Source organism: Homalodisca vitripennis, chromosome 7 (assembly GCF_021130785.1).
Source record: "Homalodisca vitripennis isolate AUS2020 chromosome 7, UT_GWSS_2.1, whole genome shotgun sequence".
Classification (NCBI taxonomy): domain Eukaryota; kingdom Metazoa; phylum Arthropoda; class Insecta; order Hemiptera; family Cicadellidae; genus Homalodisca; species Homalodisca vitripennis.
In genome coordinates, this window is record NC_060213.1 from 26,657,709 (window position 1) to 26,679,755 (window position 22,047).

Sequence of the window (22,047 nt, forward strand, 5' to 3'; positions counted from 1 at the left end):
AATTTTCGCTTTGGAATGGTCTCTTCATCCCTTCTGTTTTCCTCCCATCTTTGAAGAAAAAAAAATACAGACCTTATGTCTGGAGTAATACTCTCCCGGTGGTACAAGGAGTTCCGCCAGCCGTTCGGGGTTTCCATTCGGGTGCTTAAGTGGCCCTTGGGTTCCGGGGTGGAGATACCCGGATGGTGGAGACTTTAGGAAGTGCTTTGGCTAATAAGCTTTGGCTAATAAGTGTACACTTATTTAATTTCCTTCCCAACCTTACTGGAACACCCTCTTGTAGCTTTTGACCACCAAGCGTATTAGTGATGTAGAAACAAACGAAAAAACCCATCCTTGTGTCAACAATTCAGACCTTTATTTAATTGGTAGCTACCACAGAAAGTAGTTTAATTTTGTTCAAGTTTTTTTTTACTACTACTAGGCTTTTCCTCAAGCCTCTTTAAACTAAAAAGATTTAATCTTGAGTAGTGTGGTCAGTCGGAATGGATTCTAGCCGTTACGCTTTTGGAGCGCCTCGCGAGCGTGGCAGGATATCCATACTAGAGCTATTTCTAGCTGTTTGCTAACACAGCAGTACCAGTTGTAGTCTCTAATCTTTCCGTCCTGTCTTCCTACCTTATCCTTTTGAGTTTTTTTCTTTTTCTCTCCCGGGGTAGAGGGGGAGGATGTGGCGTTTGCCACTTTATTTTTTGTTGGGTCTTTGGACGGACCGGGAGCTGTTTCCTTACAGCTGGTCGAGCCATCTGTTTTACCAGATGGTTGTTCTCTTTCTAGATGTTTCTGTGGCTTTCTGGCTTTTGATTGGTTCTAGTATTTTCAGGTTTTTCTAGATATCGGGAATTAGGTTTCTTGTTCTCTTCTCTTCTGACTTCGAAAGGGCAAGGACATCTTGGAGTTTTCTGTGGTCGGAGTTACACAAAATCAAAGCTGGCTGCCCGCTCCCTCTACGAACCGGCACGGTGTTTTGGTGTTAATATCGTATGCCTACCTTCCAATCAACGTTTCACGACCTCGTTTATTATTTAGGACCCAGTCTTTCCAAATTCAGTTTTCGAATTTTCGAATATCGTACGCAAACGAAATTCACGGCTTATTCCCGGTTTCACGGTTTTCACGGTCGGGGTGGGGACCCTGCTCTTTAATCACCACACTTGAAATATATTGTATAACTCTATTTCGTTAAATAATCAGCAAGGTCAAGATATATCATGCAATACTAGTTTCGTCAACAACCATCACACCTGAGTTCTTGTCTTTAGGTTATCAGCATTTTTCTTTCGTAGTGACAGCTGGTTTGTTATTTGAAACTCTTATTAGTTTGGAAATGAGCAATAGATTGACGTAAGGTTAACGCTATCTTGTGGATATCAATCAAACAAATACAAACAAGTATTGGATGCCAAGTATTTTATACTATATAAGAAATATAAGTTAAATAGGGTTTGTACTGTTTTACGAGAGTTTTCTGATATTATTTGTTAATAATGAAGTTGTTACAACCTTTTTAATTAAATATTTAAGTTATGAACCTTTAATTTAGTTTAAAGTTTCACAAATCTTGCTGGTTAATATTTAAATGTGATAATATATTTATCATTAGACAATCTGGTTCAAATAAAAAACTTTAAATATCATATTCAATGGATATGTTAAAAACTGCAAAAATCACGAAATATACTTAGTTTGAAAGTGTTTCAGCAATGCAACGACACCTAATGCTGTGAACCTAACCCCTCAACAATTAACGAGTTAATAAAATATCTCAGCATCCCTAAAAGGTAATTCCACAAGTGCAAAGATAATAGAATGAGGTAATACAGAAGATCCGAAGTAAGAAGTTTCCCTGGAACTGTGGGTTGAATCGCATTGTGTAAAAACAAAAAGTAGATTTTGTTAAATTGAATGAGGAATCCTTTAAAGCAATTAAACACCAGCCACTCTAGCTTTTGTGCGACTAGAAAAGGGAAGATAGTAAAAGAGTTAGAAAATATCAGATGACAGATTGTTTCACAAGTCATCTTAATATAATATCCTGCAATATTTGAAATTAATTTTCAGACAAGTACTTACTTGTTATATTAGAATCAGCTAATAAAATAATAATAAAAAAGAAACAGATAATAAACTAAAAAATTTGTAAATCTTAGTCTCTTTGCCTTGTTGGCTGATGGTACTTTAAAACGTTTTTGTGATAAAAAAATACTTGGAAATTAAGTACAAAATTTAAATTATGTGATATTGCAACCACTATATTTAAAAATCACAACACCCAATATTTAAAACTTTGTATTTTGTTAACCTTTCACTTTTAAAAATAACTCAATGAATGAATTGCAAATGGAGAATTTGTACGAAAAAAAGGTAAAGATTGTTCTTTCAAACATTACAACATAGGTTTTTAGAGAATTGTCAAGAAACCATTCACCAACTAAAGAGTAAAATTATTACAAAGAGGAATATATTAATTTATGTATTGTTATTGAGGTGTATGAATGAAGACCCGGGTACAAGAAAGACAACAAATATAGTGATTACAATAGGAAACCCATATAAGCTCAGTCTTCAATATATATGACATTAGTTTAGTGAGCCTTGCTAACATCTAAAAATTAACTAATTATTAAGTCAATTACCAAATAGCACAGAGGGAAAACTACAGTCTCACTTTAAATAGAATAGATCAATTTTACACTAATTGAATGTGAATAGTAACTCTTTGTTCCATATTTAGGTCTAAGACCTGAAAACCTGGTTTCCCAATTAAACAGTTAACAGTTTGTAGTACTGACTTGAATCTTCTCTCTAAATAAATTGTACTGTACAGTACGTTATGTTGTCAGTAACAAGGGAGGAAATAAGAGATTTCCTCATGTGGCCAGAGTAACTGATTCCACACAATTTCCTCATGTGGCCAGAGTAACTGATTCCACACAGTTCCCACATGTGGCCAGAATAACTGATTCCACACAGTTTCCTCATGTGGCCAGAGTAACTGATTCCACACAGTTCCCACATGTGGCCAGAGTAACTGATTCCACACAGTTCCAGCATGTGACCAGAGTAACTGATTCCACACAATTTCCTCATGTGGCCAGAGTAACTGATTCCACATAATTTCCTCATGTGGCCAGAGTAACTGATTCCACACAGTTCCCACATGTGGCCAGAGTAACTGATTCCACACAGTTCCCACATGTGGCCAGAGTAACTGATTCCACACAGTTCCAGCATGTGACCAGAGTAACTGATTCCACACAATTTCCTCATGTGGCCAGAGTAACTGATTCCACACAGTTTCCTCATGTGGCCAGAGTAACTGATTCCACACAGTTTCCCACATGTGGCCAGAGTAAAAGATTCCACACAGTTCCCACATGTGACCAGAGTAACTGATTCCACACAGTTCCCACATGTGGCCAGAGTAACTGATTCCACACAGTTCCTGCATGTGGCCAGAGTAACTGATTCCACACAATTTCCTCATGTGGCCAGAGTAACTGATTCCACACAGTTCCCACATGTGGCCAGAGTAACTGATTCCACACAGTTTCCTCACTCATTAGTGGATTACATTACATATTTTTGTATGTTGCTGTGTATTATTTGACCCAAAATACAACATAAGAGAAAACCATTTAAAATCCAATTTTCATTTAGTTGGGTTCATGTAAATAGTATAGTGTAATGTATTACCAAATATTTAATCACCAAAAAGTTGTGTCAATTTTAATAGTTTAGTTTAATAACAAATTTATTATTTGATATGTTTTACTGTCCAGTAGAATGAGACTGATCGATAACCTGATAAAGGATGATGGAAAAAATAAGGTGAGATTACTATTACTGTGGTAAATTTAAAAATGAGAAAGTTCTCCACAATAGCTTAAAACGTTTCAAGGTGTTTCTATGACAGATTGAAGCTGTTCCAGCAGAGTCCAGATAATTTCCTGCATTGTTTAACCACTGTGGATTCAACACCTGAACAACAACACCACAGTATGTGAATAAGGTGTAGATTGTTTTTCTCTACCAGGAGCATTATAATAATGGATTTTTAGGATTGTCATAAAAACAATATTTGTCAAATAATTAGAAAAGGGTTTAATTATTGCATGAGGTGTATGAAAATCCAAATGCAAAAAGTTCTGAACTGGTGTATAAAAAATCCATTTTTTTATATCAACTAGTAACTCAATTTCAGGAGTTCTGATTGAAAAATTAATACATTTACAGGATCCATGAACCCCCCCCCCCCCCAACAGGTTGGAACCTTACATTATTTACACTGTGAAATTTTACAAACAATATAACATGAAAGACATCAACAAAATCAAATATAACTGGAAGAGTAAGTCTTATTAGGAGATCAACTATATTTAATTGGAAAATAAACACAATTTTATCCTATAAAAACAATTTAATTTCATGTTTGCAGGGCTTGAAAATGCCATTCTTAAAATCATTCTTGAACATTCTAAATAAAGTAATCAGAATACACCTTTGAACACTTTTGTAGTTTTTTATTTATACAATGTACATTTCTGATTTGAAAAATCCATCTTAAGGTACTTGTAGGTAAGGTACTTTTATAAATAAAAAACTGCAGTGTTCAAAGCTGTATTATTGTTATATCAGTAATATATAATTATATATATATATATATATATATATATATATATATCTTGTAATATCAGTATATTAAACACTTTTCGAGGCTAAATTTCTAATATGGATCAAACACAAAATTCTAAATAAAGTTATAAGATCTCACATTACCGATACCATTACCATACAGTACTATGAAGGGAGAAGCTTCAAGAACCCATTAAAATTATAATTTTGAATCTATATAAACTCTAAGAAATATCTATATTTAGTTAGTGAACGTACACAATATTTTATATACACAGAGAATGCCTATACTAAAAGCTAATAATCCCAGGCCATTCCACATCAAACCATCCAGACCACGTCACCCACCAACTCAGATTTTGTACAAACTACTTTTTTTAATCCTTTCATATATATATATATATATATATATATATAAAAGAAAATATACAAAATTTTACAAAATGAGGGTGCAAAATGAGTTTTTACACTCTGGATGAGCTTGTACTTTCAATTACAAAAATGTGTTCATTTCATCATTTACAGTGTAAATGTAAGCAAAATTTACAACATTATTAAGAAAACTATGCTGATTTAAGAACAAATATAAATCCTATCTATCTTGTTTTATGTGGCTTTAAAATTATTTTTGGTAATTCATTGAGTGTTTTTAGGGACGTAAAGGTGTTATACTAAATTTGCTAATCTTAAAAAGACAGAGTGATAATCAAGTTTTTTAAATTCATATCTGCAAAAAGCATAAAATCACAAAAAAAAAAAAAATCCAAAAAACCAATGGTTTTCATATACCAAAACTATAGAAGAGTTTGAAATTTGTTCCATACTTAATTACTAAGAGAGAGTTCATTCCCCACTAAAGACAAAAACGCCTTTTACGTCCCTAAAAACACTTAATGAATTACCAAAAATATTTGTTTAAGCTACATAAATAAATGGCTTACTTGCTAGGGTTTATATTTTTTCTGAAATCAGCAGTTTTCTTAATAATATTGTAAATTGTCCTTACATTTACACTATAAATGATGAAGATACAACTGTAAAAAAAAATTGAAAGTACAAGCTCGTCCAGAGTTCTCAGAATATGTAAAAACGCTCATTTTGGCCAAACTTTAACTAACTGTCTATATAACAAAAACGAGTTGAGGTAGAAATGTAAAATTTAATACATTTCCTTATATGGAAGGATTAAAAATGTAGTTTCATCAAAATCTGTGATGGTGGGTGATAAATCCAAAATGTTCTGTATAATTTGATGTGGAATGACTCTCCAGCGTTCTTAGGACAAAAGCGTTAAGTCGTGCACGATATGTAATTAAGCTTACTTGGCTTTCTTCCTGTATTTTGATATTTGTTTTTAATTGATCTTTTGTAATTGTTATTTTCTTATTTGCGCCGAATGCTGCCTTTAACGATGAAACCTAAATAAAAAAATATAATACTGTTTTATATGAATGTTGAATAAAACTATTTTACAAATTTACTCTAGAATAAAATAAAATACCATACAAATATCAGGTCTGGCGAATTTGTAGGACTGTTTATTGTTGCGATTGTTTCGACATGGAAACTATACACAGTGATTCAATACAGATTTTTAATTAAACTGGAGAAAAGCATTATTATAAATGAACGATTTTTGTGATCGTGCAAAAACTTTTATCATTACTTGGAGCTGAATTGTTCTGCACGAAACACTCTCCGTCCCCTTAACTTATCTTTTGGTCTCAGCATTTACTAAATTGTATTTGTTCATAAGGAGAACCAAAATACTGGTGAGACCTAATACACAATCTTGTGGAATGCCTCACCTTATAATCTGCTGACTGAATCTTAAACAATTAATTCATTAATTCATTTGGTGCATGTTTTAATTTTTTCATTTCTCAGTACCTCCAGGTGACAAGGTAAACCACATGTACCTCTCCTTGTAACTTCCAAGTTTTACAAAAATCATGAAGTTTTCCTTCATTAACCTCATGAAATTTTCCTAAATTAAGCTCATGACCTATTATTTGTACCATTATTTCGTGATTAGAAGGGACTAGAAATCACAACAGTTGAATGTTTTCAACGAAACACGAATTTCAAGGTCACCTTGACCCTGTATCCATGTTTCACTGAAAGATCTTCCTTCTCTTAGTTAAACATTTACTGGACACTTAGGTGCAACTAAAACAGAACAAAATTTACATCGTTCTAGCTACCAAATAATGGTTTCTTATTTCACGTTTTCTAGTTGTTTAGTAGGCCTAATTGACAGAATTGAAGTCGATGCTGGTGCGACACAAAATCAATGCTCATAAGATTTAACTGATAAGAACTCAAGTACTGCGTGCGTGTGTAATGTTGGTAAACCTACTTGTTCCATTCAACTGAGCCGTGCAACCACTAGAAGAGATAAGCACCATAATAGACACTTCACTTTATCACATGCTCAGAAGATAAAGTAGCTGTTTATTCAAATGTATCTGCTAACTGAATAAAACCTAGAATCAAATCATAAACACTAAAAAGGAAATAAAATATTTTTAATCTAATTTTTGTAAAGAAAAATATATTTTTTGGTAAATGCATTTTTTTATTATTAATTTTTACACTTTTTAAATAAAGAGATACTAAATGTTTAGTATTACAGAATTTATTTATATATAATCAAAAAAAACTTTTAATTTTCATGAAAAAGGGAGTGACAGATGTCTAAAAGGCATGAGGTATTCTTCGGAAATCAGGAAAAAAGTTGCCAATACTTTTCAGATACAGAGAAAAGTTTTGGTTTGGTACTCAAAGACTTTAAGATTATCTTCCTAATGGGAGACATTTTATTTTTTTAAATGGCTTTTTTGTAACTATCAATTAATAAAAAATGTATATAATGGCAAATAAGATGTCTGATGTGTGATCTTTTCAAAGGTTTATGAGAAACAAAATTCTGAATAGAGAATTTTGGCTATGGTTAACAAAACTGAACCAACAAATACATTTCTAAAAAAGATTTTTAACCCTGTCCCGGTTGAATCACCATGATGTGCTTCTGGTGCTACCAGACTGAACTCATTTGGCTACTCTGTTTGTGGAGTTTTTATTATTTTAACATCACTATATTCAAACTAAACTATTACATATTATATATTGTTATAGCTATTAAATACTCTTGAATATGGTGATATTTTTTAATGTACGCTTAATCACTGTTACACATAAAGCTATTTGGGCTTACAATCTTACTAACCAGCGGCATTAAACTATATAATGCACTCACAGACTCTATGAAAACAAAAACAAGTCCTTCTTTTGAGAGGGAGGTCAAGCGGCATTTGGTACAGCGGGCTTACTACAGTGTCAGGGACTTTGTCGAGTGCTCTGGTCAGACTAGCTTATATATTAAGCTTTATGTTAAGACTAGCCACCTATGTAAGCTTTAGTTTGATTTATTTTAGCATTGACAAAAACTTTAGTGCTGTTTAAATTAATCTGACGTTTTTATATTTAATTTTATTGGGCTATTCTGAAAATAACTTAATGTAATTAACTATTACATAATATTGTTGACGCTATTTTGCAGTGTTCTACTGTCTGACAATAAAGAATTTCTGATTTCTGAATCTTAGTAGTAAAAAAATTAACATACTAACGGAAAACAGCGTAAAAGCATAACAATATTATGACGTCAGTAAAAATAGCTATAGAAAGTTGCAAATAGTTCCAATACTTCTGTAATATGACAGCAGAAATCAGAGGGTATTGTAATGAAAAAGAACTAAATCAATGTCAATGAAGAGGTCACAATACAATGCTTTATATTTTTCTCCTAGATAACACCTCTAGGCATAAAAATATTATATGAACAAGGACAACAATACTGTCGATAGATATTTCCACAAGCAGAAGTTCCAAAAGTAGCAGTGTGATAGCAGCACAAAGCAGAGAACAATGATTAAACAGTTTGTGGTGATTGAATGTGATTGAACTTAGCACCAAGCTTCCTGTTGTGGTGATTTGAGATGATTGCTCGACAAAGGGTTAAACACAAGTTTAAAATACATAAATTAGTAATTAATTTGAAAATAACCTAATTTTTTAAAAATGAACACAAGTGAACATGAACATTAAAACATATAGTTTAGTTTTTTTTTAATAACAACCTAATATAATATGCTCTGAGCAGTTTGGATTCAGGAAAGTAAAATATTCTTAATTCATTCATAATGACTCTTTGTGAATATAAACATACAGTAAACATACCCATAATTACAACGGTTGATCATAAAAAATTGTGTTTAGGCATAAAAACTGTTATGTTTGGCATTGTTTTGAGCTGTGAGAACTATTTAACCTAGAATGGAAATAAAAACCCCTAACAATTAAAATATATTTACATAAATATTAAAATGGGTACGGTCCAATAAGCGGACCCGGTTTTTTATATCGAAATTGGCAAACGATATTACTTAATCATAACCATCGATATAATCAATCGATACTGATGAATTATTTTTAACAACTTAAATAATCTATATGAACAGCTGTAAACACTTTCAAATAATACAAGGTAATATTTTAAATTTCACGTAACATTGTGTATTAAAATGGCCGTCAATCTTAGGAAGCTTCACGAAATTGCTTTAAAAGACGATAAAATATGTTTTTTATGGCTTCAGGATGTTGGGTTAGTACCTAAGAATCCATTATGTGATATTTGTGGGAAGGTAACAAATGTAACTGTCAGAGGAGCTAACATGGTCGTCTTCAGATGCAAAAAAAGAAGGTAATGGTGGACACAACTTTAGTAAAAACGTTTTCGTTCTGTTTCATTTAGTTAAAGTTATGAGTTTCCCTGATTTTGGTTATGTTCATTTATTATTTGTTATCATTAAATTCACATTTTAATTTAAACATATGATTGTTATTACTTTTATATCGATTGATAGTCTATGATTCGATATGTGAATATTAGGTATCGATGATTATATTCTTCGATATAAAAAACCGGGTCCGCTTATTGGACCCTACCCATTAAAATTCTTTTTAGACATTAAATTCTCTACTCTTTTAACAATGTATCTTTGTTCCTTTAAAATTACAAAAAATAAATAAAGAATGATATTGGTATTTAGAAAATCAAATCTGAATCATGTTAACATTGTAGATGATTTTCAAATCATGTTACCAATTAATTATATGTTCAAATGAGAGAAAAATCTCTTCTTAACAGTAAAATCTTTTGGACAAACTTTGGATATACTGTCACTGGTTTAAAACATGCAGACACTCTCGAGGCAATCTAAATTCAATCACTCATAGATCCACATCTATGGTTAAAAATGTAATTTGATGCAAAATTATTGCATCAAATAGGTTTACGATTTTGTTGACAAAGATGTCTTGAGTAAACATCTTGGAATTAAAACCATGACTCGAATAAATGTAAGATTAATTTACATCAAATACCATTTGTTAATACTATATACAATTTTCACTGGACACATGACATTTAAGATTGATATTGGCTGCAGTAAAATAAGCGGCTACCACAACATTCAAATAATCAATATTAATGATTATCTATCTTAACTACTGAATCCCAAATAATGATGAACTGAATTAAGTTATACATAATGTTTCAAAGTGCAATATAGTTCAAGTTTTTTAATATATATAAACAAGTAATAATTTAATGATCAATAAAGAAACTATCTCGGCTATATGTATTTATAAAATGTAACAAAACCGAGTACAATTTAGTTATTTTTTACTATTTTGAACGATAAACATGTCTGACACCTTGTGACACAAATAATACGTATTGCAATTGTACTTGTGGCAATGTGTACATTACTCAAATAGTTTTACTTTGTTTTCGAGTTAATTTGGAAAAATATTTCTATTCAATACATTAAAAAGAGCAGGCAAAAATTAATTGAAATAATTATAATTAGAGTGATTTGTATTAGATAGTTTCAAGGTCTATCTAATCGATAATTTGGTACCTTAATTTCATGGTGACCACTTGTAATACCGCAGCCTTGGTATTTCCCATACAAAATCTTCTAATGGGATCTAAGCACAGAAAAGTACCAATTGGAAATGAATCTGGCCTGAAGTGCAGGATTCAACCTTCAACACCACCCCGCACTTCTGATGAAAAAAACACCCCTCGAGATAGTACCTAAATTTTAGCTCAAATCATGTATGTTTCTGAACAACAAAGCAGACTTCCAACAATTATCAAAATTAATAGTAAAAACCATGCATCTTTATGATTAACACGTACCTAAAATAGAATTTTCAAATGTAAACTTTAATGTTTTTATCATTTCATTAATATTTATGAGTTTATCTATTTCCAGTTCTAATTGTTTTATTGTTATACCTCACTTATTATCTATGAGATTGTCCCTATGCGTATAGTGTATTAATTCATTTAATTTCAAATATGATTGTTATCATGGCTATAGAAATGTTGATATGATTTAGAAGCGTATTCGATAATGAATATTAAGTATCAATGATTATAATAACTGATATAAAAACCGGGTTCCCTTATCACACTCAACACAAATAATGAATTAAAGATGTGATACATTCCCTATTGCACTTAAAATAATAGTAAAAAATAAAAACTTAATAATACAGTTTCAACCAAATTGTTATAGTCTATACTGTATAAATTTCAATATTATACCCAGCAGAAGGCTACAAGTTCTGCAGCAAAAAATATGATATTTTAATGCTAAACTGAAATTGTTTTCTAGATGTAAAGGTTCTTATAAAATATGTAACATAATGGTTTTTGACAGTTTATGATGCATAGTGAATAGGTTAAATATTTCGTTTAACATTTTATGTGGAAAATGTGGAATAACTATTAAACTGTTTATTAAATCAAACTATATTTGAACTAAGGGCTGCAGTATAATATAATAGAATCATAGCACATCCTTAAAAACAGTAAAAAGTAACTAAATGTTAAACTGTTTTGTTTGTTAAATTTTATAGATACACAGCATGTATACTTTTTATATAATGTAATTCGTGTCAATACGTTTGTTTCTATAGTTTGGATAATCATAAATATGATTCTATTGTGGTGGTGGCCTCTTATTATACTGTAGCCGAATAAATAATAGTCAAGGTAAAAATTTAATAACAAAATTATATTGTAATACAAATAAAATGTTACTGCCTATATATCACTCAGTGTACGGCTAATAAAAGATGAAGAACATTCACTTTATTCCCATAGGTTATTTGTAAAAGGAGGATGTGCTTGTTTTCGTTTGCACTTACTTTTATGACAAGTCTTGTAAATTTATTTTTATAATTACTTCAAAAAGTATGTCATTACAACAATAATAGACATTACAAGAAGCATTTAAATAATGTAATACATTATTCAGGGCTAAAGCATAAGATCACACAGAAAAATGTCAAAGTACGATAAACAGACCCGGTTTTTATATTGCTTATTACAATCATTGATACTTTATATATCGAATGACAGAACTATCAATCGATATCAACATATATAAAATACTAAATTAAAGTCACAAGTTTAAAATTAATAGAAATAGTATAAACAATTATGTAATGTCATAAATAATTAAAAAAAACAATCATTAATCAAACAAAACATTAAGACAGGTGACATGAAAAATGTCATTTAAATGATAAAGAAAATGAAACAATCTTAACAAACATCTTAAAACTGAGAAAGACACTGTAAATTAGCTATTAGTGTTATTTTGCATAGTTTTCTAAATATAACTATCATTTTTTATTTAAAAGAAGTTAGGCCTACTTATAGAAGAAATTGTTTAGAATATGACAATGTATGTACAGTTGGTGCATGTGATTTTATTTATTGCTCAAATTAATTAAAAATTCAATATATTACTATTGGATGAATAATATATTGATGGGTATGTCTCGTTATCATAAGTAGGCTATGTGTGTGTGTGTGTGTGTGTGATGAAATGTTTTATATTTGTAAATAACGATGAACAGTATGGAGAATGACTGAAAATAAAAAAATGTTGAACTATGTATTAAAGAGGTGGCCTAAATACATATATTTGTTATCAATTTGATACACTGCAAAATTCAGAATTCATTCTTAATGGGAATCAGTTATATTTACATAAAAACTCTTATGAATAGACTATGTTAAAATTCATAGAAAATTTACATCTAACAAGCTTAATAAAATTTTCCTGATAACAATTTTTGATATTTAGAGTGAAAACCCATTCACTTAAGATTAATATACATATTTCCTTATAAACCGGAAAACTAGGGTTATACTAAACTATGGATAGTTCTAATGTAGGACAAGGGATTATTATGAAGGTTAATAGATATAAAGGTTTATTTAATTTAAAGAGTACATCTTCCGAGTAAAAACTAACGTACTCTACAAAAATATAAACCACACTGTAATTTAAAACCAACCAAAACGCAGGAACCAATCACCTAAGTTTAAATTAAAATAAATAAACTCACCACTTTCTTGAAGAACTGCGATGCCATCTTCAAAGAGAAAACGAAAAGACATATGGGGGAGATTTTTTGTTTTTGTCTTCTTAAAAGGATCAGCAATTGCCAACATTGGAAAATAAAATAACCTGCTTTTGAAACTAAAAATGTAACGATTAAGTGACTTAGTAAGCTATAAATACTACGGATAATTTTTAAAAACACCTTTTCCACATTATAAGGGATTTTCTATATTTGTATTCTTCTAAATATGGACAGAATTACATTTCAGATACATATAGAACAATGAACGTACTACAAGTTGCTACTCACTACAACTACTGCAACCAGCATGATACTGAATACTTTCTATTACCTTCCGATATTTGGGAAAAATCAATATATTCTGGTAAGAAGCAATTCCAGCAGCATTAAAGACTTGCTGAAAGAAGCTAAAGGCATCGATGAATGACTTGGTTTATATCAAAGCTTTTCTACATAAGGAATATCTGCCCTGGAAAGATACGTGAGTGACATTCTCTATCTGAATTCTTGTAATTTAAACAATTACAGTTTAAATTGTAATGTAATGTTCTATTGTAAATTGACACTAGAGATTTATCAAAGAAATCTTAATGATAAATTTATTTTATTTTTGTTTACCTTACAAACAAGGTAAGAGTAAGCAACACAAATAACTATGTCAAATAACAAACTTTGCCGCGATTGCATGCAAAATATCAAATCTATCAATTCATGGAACTGGTGCTCAGTTTATATTCAAGATATCCTGCGGGCACATAGACAAATATACAATCAAAACTATTACAAAAACAATAAAGTTTTTTTTACATTGTTACATTTCGTCTTCTAACTGAACCCTTTATCTGACGAGGAATATGGTAAGAAGCCGATGTATAATATTCTATAAAAAACGGCCCAATTTTATATTTTAGAAAATGAGTATGCAATTACTTATAAATAATTATGAACCACATCTTTTAGCCTTGTGTTCCAAAATAATTAACAATTTTAATTATTGTAAGGCCTACCTTTTTGGGATGAGCTCCACTATCACACGTCTTGTAGCTCTGCATTAGTTGTTGCTCTGTTTGGATGCCGTACAGGTCTACATACAGTTTTTTTAAACTGTTTTTAAATCTTCCTCATCTGCTTCCAACTTGAGAAATTTTCTTACTGCTACTATAATGTCACATGCTTCTTGGATAAATCGTTCACCTATACCAATTATTAGTGAGTAGATGAATGGGTAAAATGTCAAACATTTGTCCTGGTCTTCTTTAGTTTCAAAACAGTGAGTTTTGGGCAGTTTCATCAATACGTGAGGACACTTTACTTATTTCTCAAAGCAGAAACCTCGCCATCTATCTGTTCACAAACGTCTTTTGTAAAATTAAAGATTTTGTGAAAAGAAGTTTTATTTCTCTGGAATGAAATAGATTTCCGGCTTTCAAAAGGTTAATATCCTAATTCTGAAATTTTGCTTACTTTTAGTCAAGAAGAGTAATGAGAGAGTGATCTCCAAAACCCAAACCGAAATCAAATGTCAGTTCATAAAATATTCCACAACTTCTTATTTTCACTCCAGCATTGTTTGGCGTTGATATGATTTCTTGTAGGGATTTGACAAGAACAAAAAACTTACCGTATTCACAGATTTAACAGCCTCTACCCTACAAGCATACTTTGTTGTAAAAATGGACTTCAGAGTTGTTAACTTAACTCCTTTTGCCATTGTTATACATTATGAAATTGAAAATGTGATTTTTTTACTTAAATTGAACGCTTAAACCAAGACTAGATTCAAGCATTGTCCATAGCAGTGTAAACACGTGATCTCTTTTTATATCTCCTTACACTTTTAGCTTGAACTCCGTTATTGCATCCAGACATTGTTGACGCACAGAAACTACATAAGACCAATCTGTTTTTAAATCATTTACAAGGACCTCGTTGTTCATTATGCCCCAAATCTGATGGTTCATCGGCTATTAAAGATATAATTTTCTCTTGCACAGCCTGTAAAATATTTCTCAAAATAACGGTGCAAGGCGTTTATCAGACAGTTTTGTATGTGGTCTGTGGTGTATAAGGCGTTTCGAGTTGATTCCTCTAAATGCTGGCTTATTACAGGAATATAATTCTCCAGGATTTCGACCAAAATTGAAAACTCCTTTATTAATATTATCTTCAGTCTATATACCATCTAAAAGGGCGCCCTTTCAACTCTATAGGTCTGTTCGAGAACAGTATGAATATGTTTCTCCCAAAAACAATAAGTCTTAAACATCGTCTATAAAATAAATTTATTTTTAATTGGAGCATAGTCAGTAATGCGATGTTTCAAAACTATATCTACCTAAAATCGATGTTCTGAATTGTTGAATTGCAGAAATTCTTTAAAATTTACAAAGATAGTTCTATGAATAGGTAATGCACCACTTTACTAGCTGTGCTTGTTGTTACATTTCTTAAGCCTGGAGCGCCCAGTACTAAGTTGCTCTTTTGCGAGCTAGACTTTGAAGAAAACACAGGATTCAGAATATTTACAAGATATGTACTTGTTGCATTTTGAGCAGCAAAAGTGTCTATCATTTTGTTGTAGCTGATCTTTTTCAAAGCCACTTTCAATGTAGAGAATTGCTAAGTCATTGATGTGATCTTCTGAAAGAGTCAAGCGAAAATAGAATTTTATCCTCTTCAAACTATCTCTCAATCAAAGCACTGGATATTAGAATTGTAAGACAGATTTTCAAGATAGCTTCTATATTGGGAAAGGTTTCTTTAAGCTTTTTTGTCACTATAAGCTTATACCATGTCTCTGAACAATTCTTACTCACGATTACGTCCATTCCTTCAACTACGGTGGGCCTACATTTTGCATTAGTTTCTTCTTTGATATTCAGGAACTCACAAAAGTAGCTCTTATAACAAAAATCACCCGTCAATGTTATTTTAATAAACTTTAGATATATTCTTTAGTTGACTTCTTAAAAATTGATCATATTGAACACATGTTAAAAATAAGCTGAAGTTTTCTTTTTTAATTCAGAAACAATTCTGTCACAAACTTCATAGAATATTTTCACTATCACTCTGCATCTCTTGTCTGTAATATTACTTCATTATATGTTCAGAATGGGAACTCATCATACAATTTCTTCCTTCTTTTCAATTGTTTTATTTCGCTTTCTTTTGCATTGAATTTTTTCTGTAAACAGTGTAAACTTAGAGCTTCACTTTGCAATGCTGAGAAATCCTCACATGCATTCAAAAGTTTTTCAATGACTATCAGCTGTACTATCATCTACATGTTTCAATTTTTTTAAACACTCAATGGTTTTACCTAGTCTTTCAAGCTTGTAGTTCCCTAAAATTGTCACGATGGTAGTTTTGTACAAGGCAAACTGTTTGGCAAGCCCAAGAGCTTCTGCTTTAATTGTAGTTTTTTTCATGTTAACTTGCGTGTTTTTTCATAACTAATATTGTTTTCGCTTAAGGTGCAATATGAGTGTATCCTATGTAGAGGCACTAAAAAAATGTAGTCTATACATGTTGAACCCAGTCAAGAAATAAGGACCAATTACAACTTTCTGCAGTGTTTTTGCCAACCAAATTTAAAGTGTGGATAATTTAAGGCACGTTCATCTCCAGTATCTTAAGGGCCCCATACACTAGCGAGTCTGACTCGTAAGTCTGGCTTGCCGATCCTGACTCGTGAGCCATATTCTGCGTTAATTCACCATACACCTCACGTATCTTGCTCGTCCCGTTCAGTTGTGAAGATGAGTCTTTCGAAGCAAGTTGCAGCTGCGGTTGTTGTGTTAGATGAGTTGGGTGCGTTTAAGAAGGAACGAAATAAAAGGGGATATGGTTAAAGAATTGGTTACTGAATAGACAGAAATTTAGTCATATGAATTTGTTGAATTTTATTAAGAATGATAGTCGTAATGACTATCAGAACTATTGAAGAATATCTAATGAAAGCTTTAACATGTTATTGGGCAAGGTTAAACCATTTATAACGAAAAAAAGACGCTATACTGCGGAACGCTGTATCACCAGAGGAATGCCTCACAGCTACTCTCCGTTTTCTGGCTACCGGACGGTCGTTTGAAGACCTAAAGTTTTCTTCAATCATATCACCTCAAGCATTGGGCAGAATAATACCAGAGACCTGCAAGTATATCTACAACACTTTGAAAGGAGAATACTTGAAGGTAAGAATACTGCACAATATTACCAAACAGTTATAGTGTTTATTCTATGTTTATTGTAGTATTCTAGTTTTGAACAGGTAATTTGTATTGAACACATTAATTAAATTATAAAACGAAATTTAAAGCAGTAACAGTTATCCAAAAAAAAGTACACTCTTCAGATTGAGCTATGCGGTTTGCTTGTTCAGGAGTCGAAGATGAGATGGGTGTTGAATAGTTTGATATAGTTGTACAGGGAGATGGTGTAGCCTATCTCCCCCACGCCAGGAACCAGTTGAATAACCATAATCAGAAATAAAAGTGGAATTAGTCAAAGTGTTCTGCAACCCTTTGAATAGAACGTCACCAATCAATTTGTCTGCAATGTCTCTTTGAGAAGCAGGAATGCAGCTCAATTTTGCTGCATACGTCTTACCTAGGCCGTCGTATTCGTCATCCGGTTTATTCAGTACAGCGGAAGCCTTTTCTAGAATTGGTTTCCGTTTGCGCAGTTCCTCTTCACCTCTGTTTCGTTTTGGCGAAATTTTAATTCTTATTGGAGCTGTACACTGAGATATAATGTTCAACGTTTGTTCATTGACAACGTTGTTCACATCTTTGTTTGGTTCTGCCTGTAGAAGAAAACAAAATATGAATACATATATTTTCTGATTTGTGCTACTGCGCTTATGGTAAAGCACACTATGTACTCAAAGCACTCAGATAACATAATACAAATTTCATTTTGTCAGGTTTCAGTTTCCATCGTCGTGTGAGGAATGGCAAAAAATCGCACAAGAATTTGAACCAATTTGGCTATTGATGGAAAGCACGTGAGTACTGTAAAACCAGCCGCAGAAGGGTCATACTACTTCAATTATAAAGGATACCATAGTGTAGTATTACTAGCAATCGTAGATGCCAACCTCCATTTTATAATGGTAGATGTCGGTTGCAACGGACGAGTGTCAGATGGAGGGGTGTTAGAAGAGACTAAATTTTATAAAAAATTGGAACATGGTGATTTGGGCCTTCCTAAGAGAGAAAATACAGTGTCTAAAATGAATTTTGTGATTATTGCTGATGAAGCTTTTTTTACTTCAAAAAAATCTACTGAAACCTTTTCCTCGAGGAAAATGGACTTATGAAAGAAGAATTTTTAACTACAGGCTCTCACGTGCAAGAAGGTGTGTGGAAAACGCGTTTGGTGTATTAGCGTCCAGATTTTGCATTCTTCATACAACCGTTATTGTGCTAGCTTGCGTGGTTCTACAAAATTTTCTTCGGGCAAACAATAGAGCAGAGTACGAGTATACGCCTAGGTCAATGCTGGACAAGGAAGATACAGAAAGCGCCAGCGTTATTGAAGGTGATTGGAGAAATGATCTACCTCAAGGGTGTTTTCATAGGCTTCGCAGTTCCTATGCAACAACAGCTGCAAAGGAAGCTTCTGAGAGTCGAGATGTCTATGTGAACTATTTCAGTAGACCAGGAAAGGTGCCCTTTTAAGACAGACTGGTTAATAAATGAGTTTTTTTATAGATTGCATTTATGTTGTTCTTGATTGTTAACGGAAAATAAACAGTTGAAAACTTCCTACGTATGTAACTAATATGTATTATTAAAACTGTAATAATGAACAGTCAATACAGAACCTACCTCAACAATACAGTCTTCTCCTTCAAAAACCTTCTCTTGAACCTCATCCAAAGTGCTCTTTGTTTGTCGAGGCTGCTCCTGATCTGCGGTGATCTTAAGGAGTTCAAAGTACCATAGAGTTGGGGTGTACGTATCATCTGAAGATGCACCACTTCTCACGAATCTTCCTCAGTTCATTCCTGAATGACGCTCGAATGTTATCCACCTTCTTTTTTTTATAAAGTTCAGGTCTGCATTTGTAACTTTTTCTTTTGTAATTTGAGGAAGATGTTCACAAGCTTTATCTTGCTGTAACCTGTTGGAATATTCCTCACTACGAACCTTCCACAAACACGGCAAATCCCGATACTCATCAATAAATTTTGTTAGGAAATCAGGGCTCATAAATAACTTTGAGTCCGCCATGACAGAACACACCCTACTAGCTTGACGTCCGCGTTGCAAATAAACTAACGAGTCCGATCCTGCTGCACAATACACTGGCGAACTGATACCCGAACCGAGTCGGACAGCAAGCAGTGGAGGACCTGGCTCGGCTCGCCTTTATTTGACTCAGCTCGGCTCGTTAGGCCCCATACACTGACGGATTTCGTTCGTTTGTAGGCAAGCCGAGCCAGACTCGCGAGTCAGACTCGAAAAGAGCCCCATACACCTGCGAGTCTGGCTCGACTCGCCTAGAAATGGACCAAATCCGTCAGTGTATGGACAATAAAGAGCCGAGCCGAGTCAAATTCAGGCGAGCCGAGTTGGATCCGCCACTGCTTGCTGTGCGGCTCGGCTCGGGTATCAGTTCGCCAGTGTATGGAGCATTATGGATCGGACTCGTGCCCCCACCACCGAAAAATCTGTTCATTCAGTTTTCACTACTGCAGGCCAAACGTTACGCACCACTCGTTCCGCCAAGGGTAAAGTGTTTGTTTTGAGCTAACATGGCTGACTCCAAGTCTCGTATTTATGAGCCCTGAGGCAAGAGTATCGAAATTTGCCGTGTTTGTGGAAGGTATGAAGTGCGGAGTATTCCAACAAGTTCAAACGGGATACTGCCTGGGAACATCTCCTCCAAATTATGAAAGAAAAAATTCCGAATGTAGACACTACCTTTGTAAAAAGGAAAGTTGATAGCCTTAGGGCAGCATTCAGGAAGGAAATGAGGAAGGTTCGTGACAGCACGAGAAGCGGAGCTTCCGCAGATGATACGTACACCCCAACTCTGTGGTACTTCGAGCTCATGAAGTTCACCGCACAGCAGGAGCAGCCTCGAAAGACCAAGAGCAATTTGAACGAGGATGAAGACGGAAAACGGTAGCCAGAAAACGGAGAGTAGCAGTGAGGCGTGCCTCTGGTGATATAGCGTTTCGCAGTATAGTGTCTTTTTTTGTTATAAGCTGTTTAACCTTGTCCAATAACATGTTAAAACTTTCAGCTGACATCCTTAAATAGTTCTGACAGTCTTGGCGACTATCATCTATATATATAAAAATGAATGTTTGTATGTTTGTCCTTTATGGAATCGTGAACTATTGGACCGATCATGATGAAAATTTGTACGTATATGTATTTTTCCACGGAGAAGGTTTATAAGCTATGCCCATCCCTTTCCCGATTCAGGATTCCGCCCCACTGGTTACAGAAATACCCATAAGAAATGCATTGCAGCAAACATATGTTAACGTCTTTTCAAATTTTTAATCAGCTGTTCTTTGTAAACATATATTACACTTATAGTTTTAAAGCATAGACTAAGCTTAAGAAAAACGACAAATTTTGTTTAAACTGTTTCTGCAATCACTGTTAAACATAGACTTTACTATCCAGATAATACAATTCAAATTTGACGTAAAAATTCACCTTTAACTGCAATATTTATTTAATATAAACCATGCTCATGCTTGATCAGAAGAGCAATGCAGATATCATAATTAATTACTATCTTACGTTGGCTACAAATATAAAGAATGTTATAAAATCAACCTTAGTTGTTTTTTTTGACAGAAGTATGGTTCTCAAAACTCCGTGTGTACATATTCTCTCGATCGAGACAACAAAGCAAGCTCAATCGTGGCATCGGAGATATAACTAATTTAATCTAAAATTTATTATAGTAAAAAAAAAATTTACTAAGTAATATAAGGACTTCGGTTCTTAAGATTTGCGTGCGAAGCCGTGGGTAACAGCTAGATAGAGGCAGGAATATGGTACATACCTTCATAATACGCCCAAGAGGCTCACGATGGAACGACTATCAATTATCTCAGCAATGTTTAGAATGTGATAGAAAAAGAATAAGTGAATATAGTGTACTGTTTTCAACGGGAAATTGCGTGCGAAGCCGCGGGCAACTTTTGCAAAAAATTATTGAAATGCGCAGCAAAGCGCGCCGGGCCCTCTAGTTCCTAATAAAATTCATGTAACTAAATCTCTTTCTATTTAGTAACCAATTCGTTGACCACATTACCCGTTTCTTCTTAAATACACCTAGCTCATTTAACACTATGACCGCAGCTGCAACCTTCTTCGAAAAACTCATGTTTGCAACTGGGCGAGCAAGATACGTAGGTGTATGGTGAATAATCAGCGGGTCCGGCTCGCGAGCCAAACTCGCAGGTGTATGGGGCCCTTTAGACTGCAGTGCTGCATATAACACCGACATTTGAGGCACTGACCTCTGCACAGTGCTATGTCCAGACCTAGCTTGTTAATGGTAGATTTTCAGTTCTGGTGCGTTTTTGAGGTTAGTGTGCTCCTGTCATTCCCTTATGCAGTGTTATCAGCCCCAATTGCGATAGTTGCTCACACGACATAAGAAAGGGACCAGGGCATATTGTCAAGTTCGTGAATGACCGAATGGCAATACTTACAAAACATACAAAAATATTAATTGTTTATGCTTTGGTGCACCAGTCATTTACTGGTTCACAAAAATTCATTACTATTTATTTTTTGTTATTAGAATAATTACGGCGATATTTATAATGAATTAAATAAATGCAATTGCTTATGTTTTGGTGCATGAAGCATATATTTGGTTTTTATTATTGTATTAAAGTAATAACATTTTTAA

General features: G+C 33.2%; 1 protein-coding gene across 2 annotated transcripts in view; it reads right to left on the reverse strand.

Moving 5' to 3' along the window:
- LOC124365736 (probable isocitrate dehydrogenase [NAD] subunit alpha, mitochondrial) overlaps nucleotides 1-13,205 on the reverse strand; it is a 34,679-nt gene extending 21,474 nt beyond the window's left edge. The window contains exons 1-2 of one of the 2 annotated variants that reach the window (XM_046821723.1): nucleotides 13,135-13,170; nucleotides 5,958-6,053 (exon numbers count right to left, since the gene is read on the reverse strand). In XM_046821723.1, the coding sequence (XP_046677679.1) occupies nucleotides 5,958-6,053; nucleotides 13,135-13,161 (123 nt within the window). In that variant the 5' untranslated portion in view covers nucleotides 13,162-13,170. Of the gene's footprint in view, nucleotides 1-5,957; nucleotides 6,054-13,134 lie in introns of both variants that reach the window. The other variant, XM_046821724.1, reaches the window with a different exon arrangement.
- Nucleotides 13,206-22,047: the final 8,842 nt, after the last annotated feature.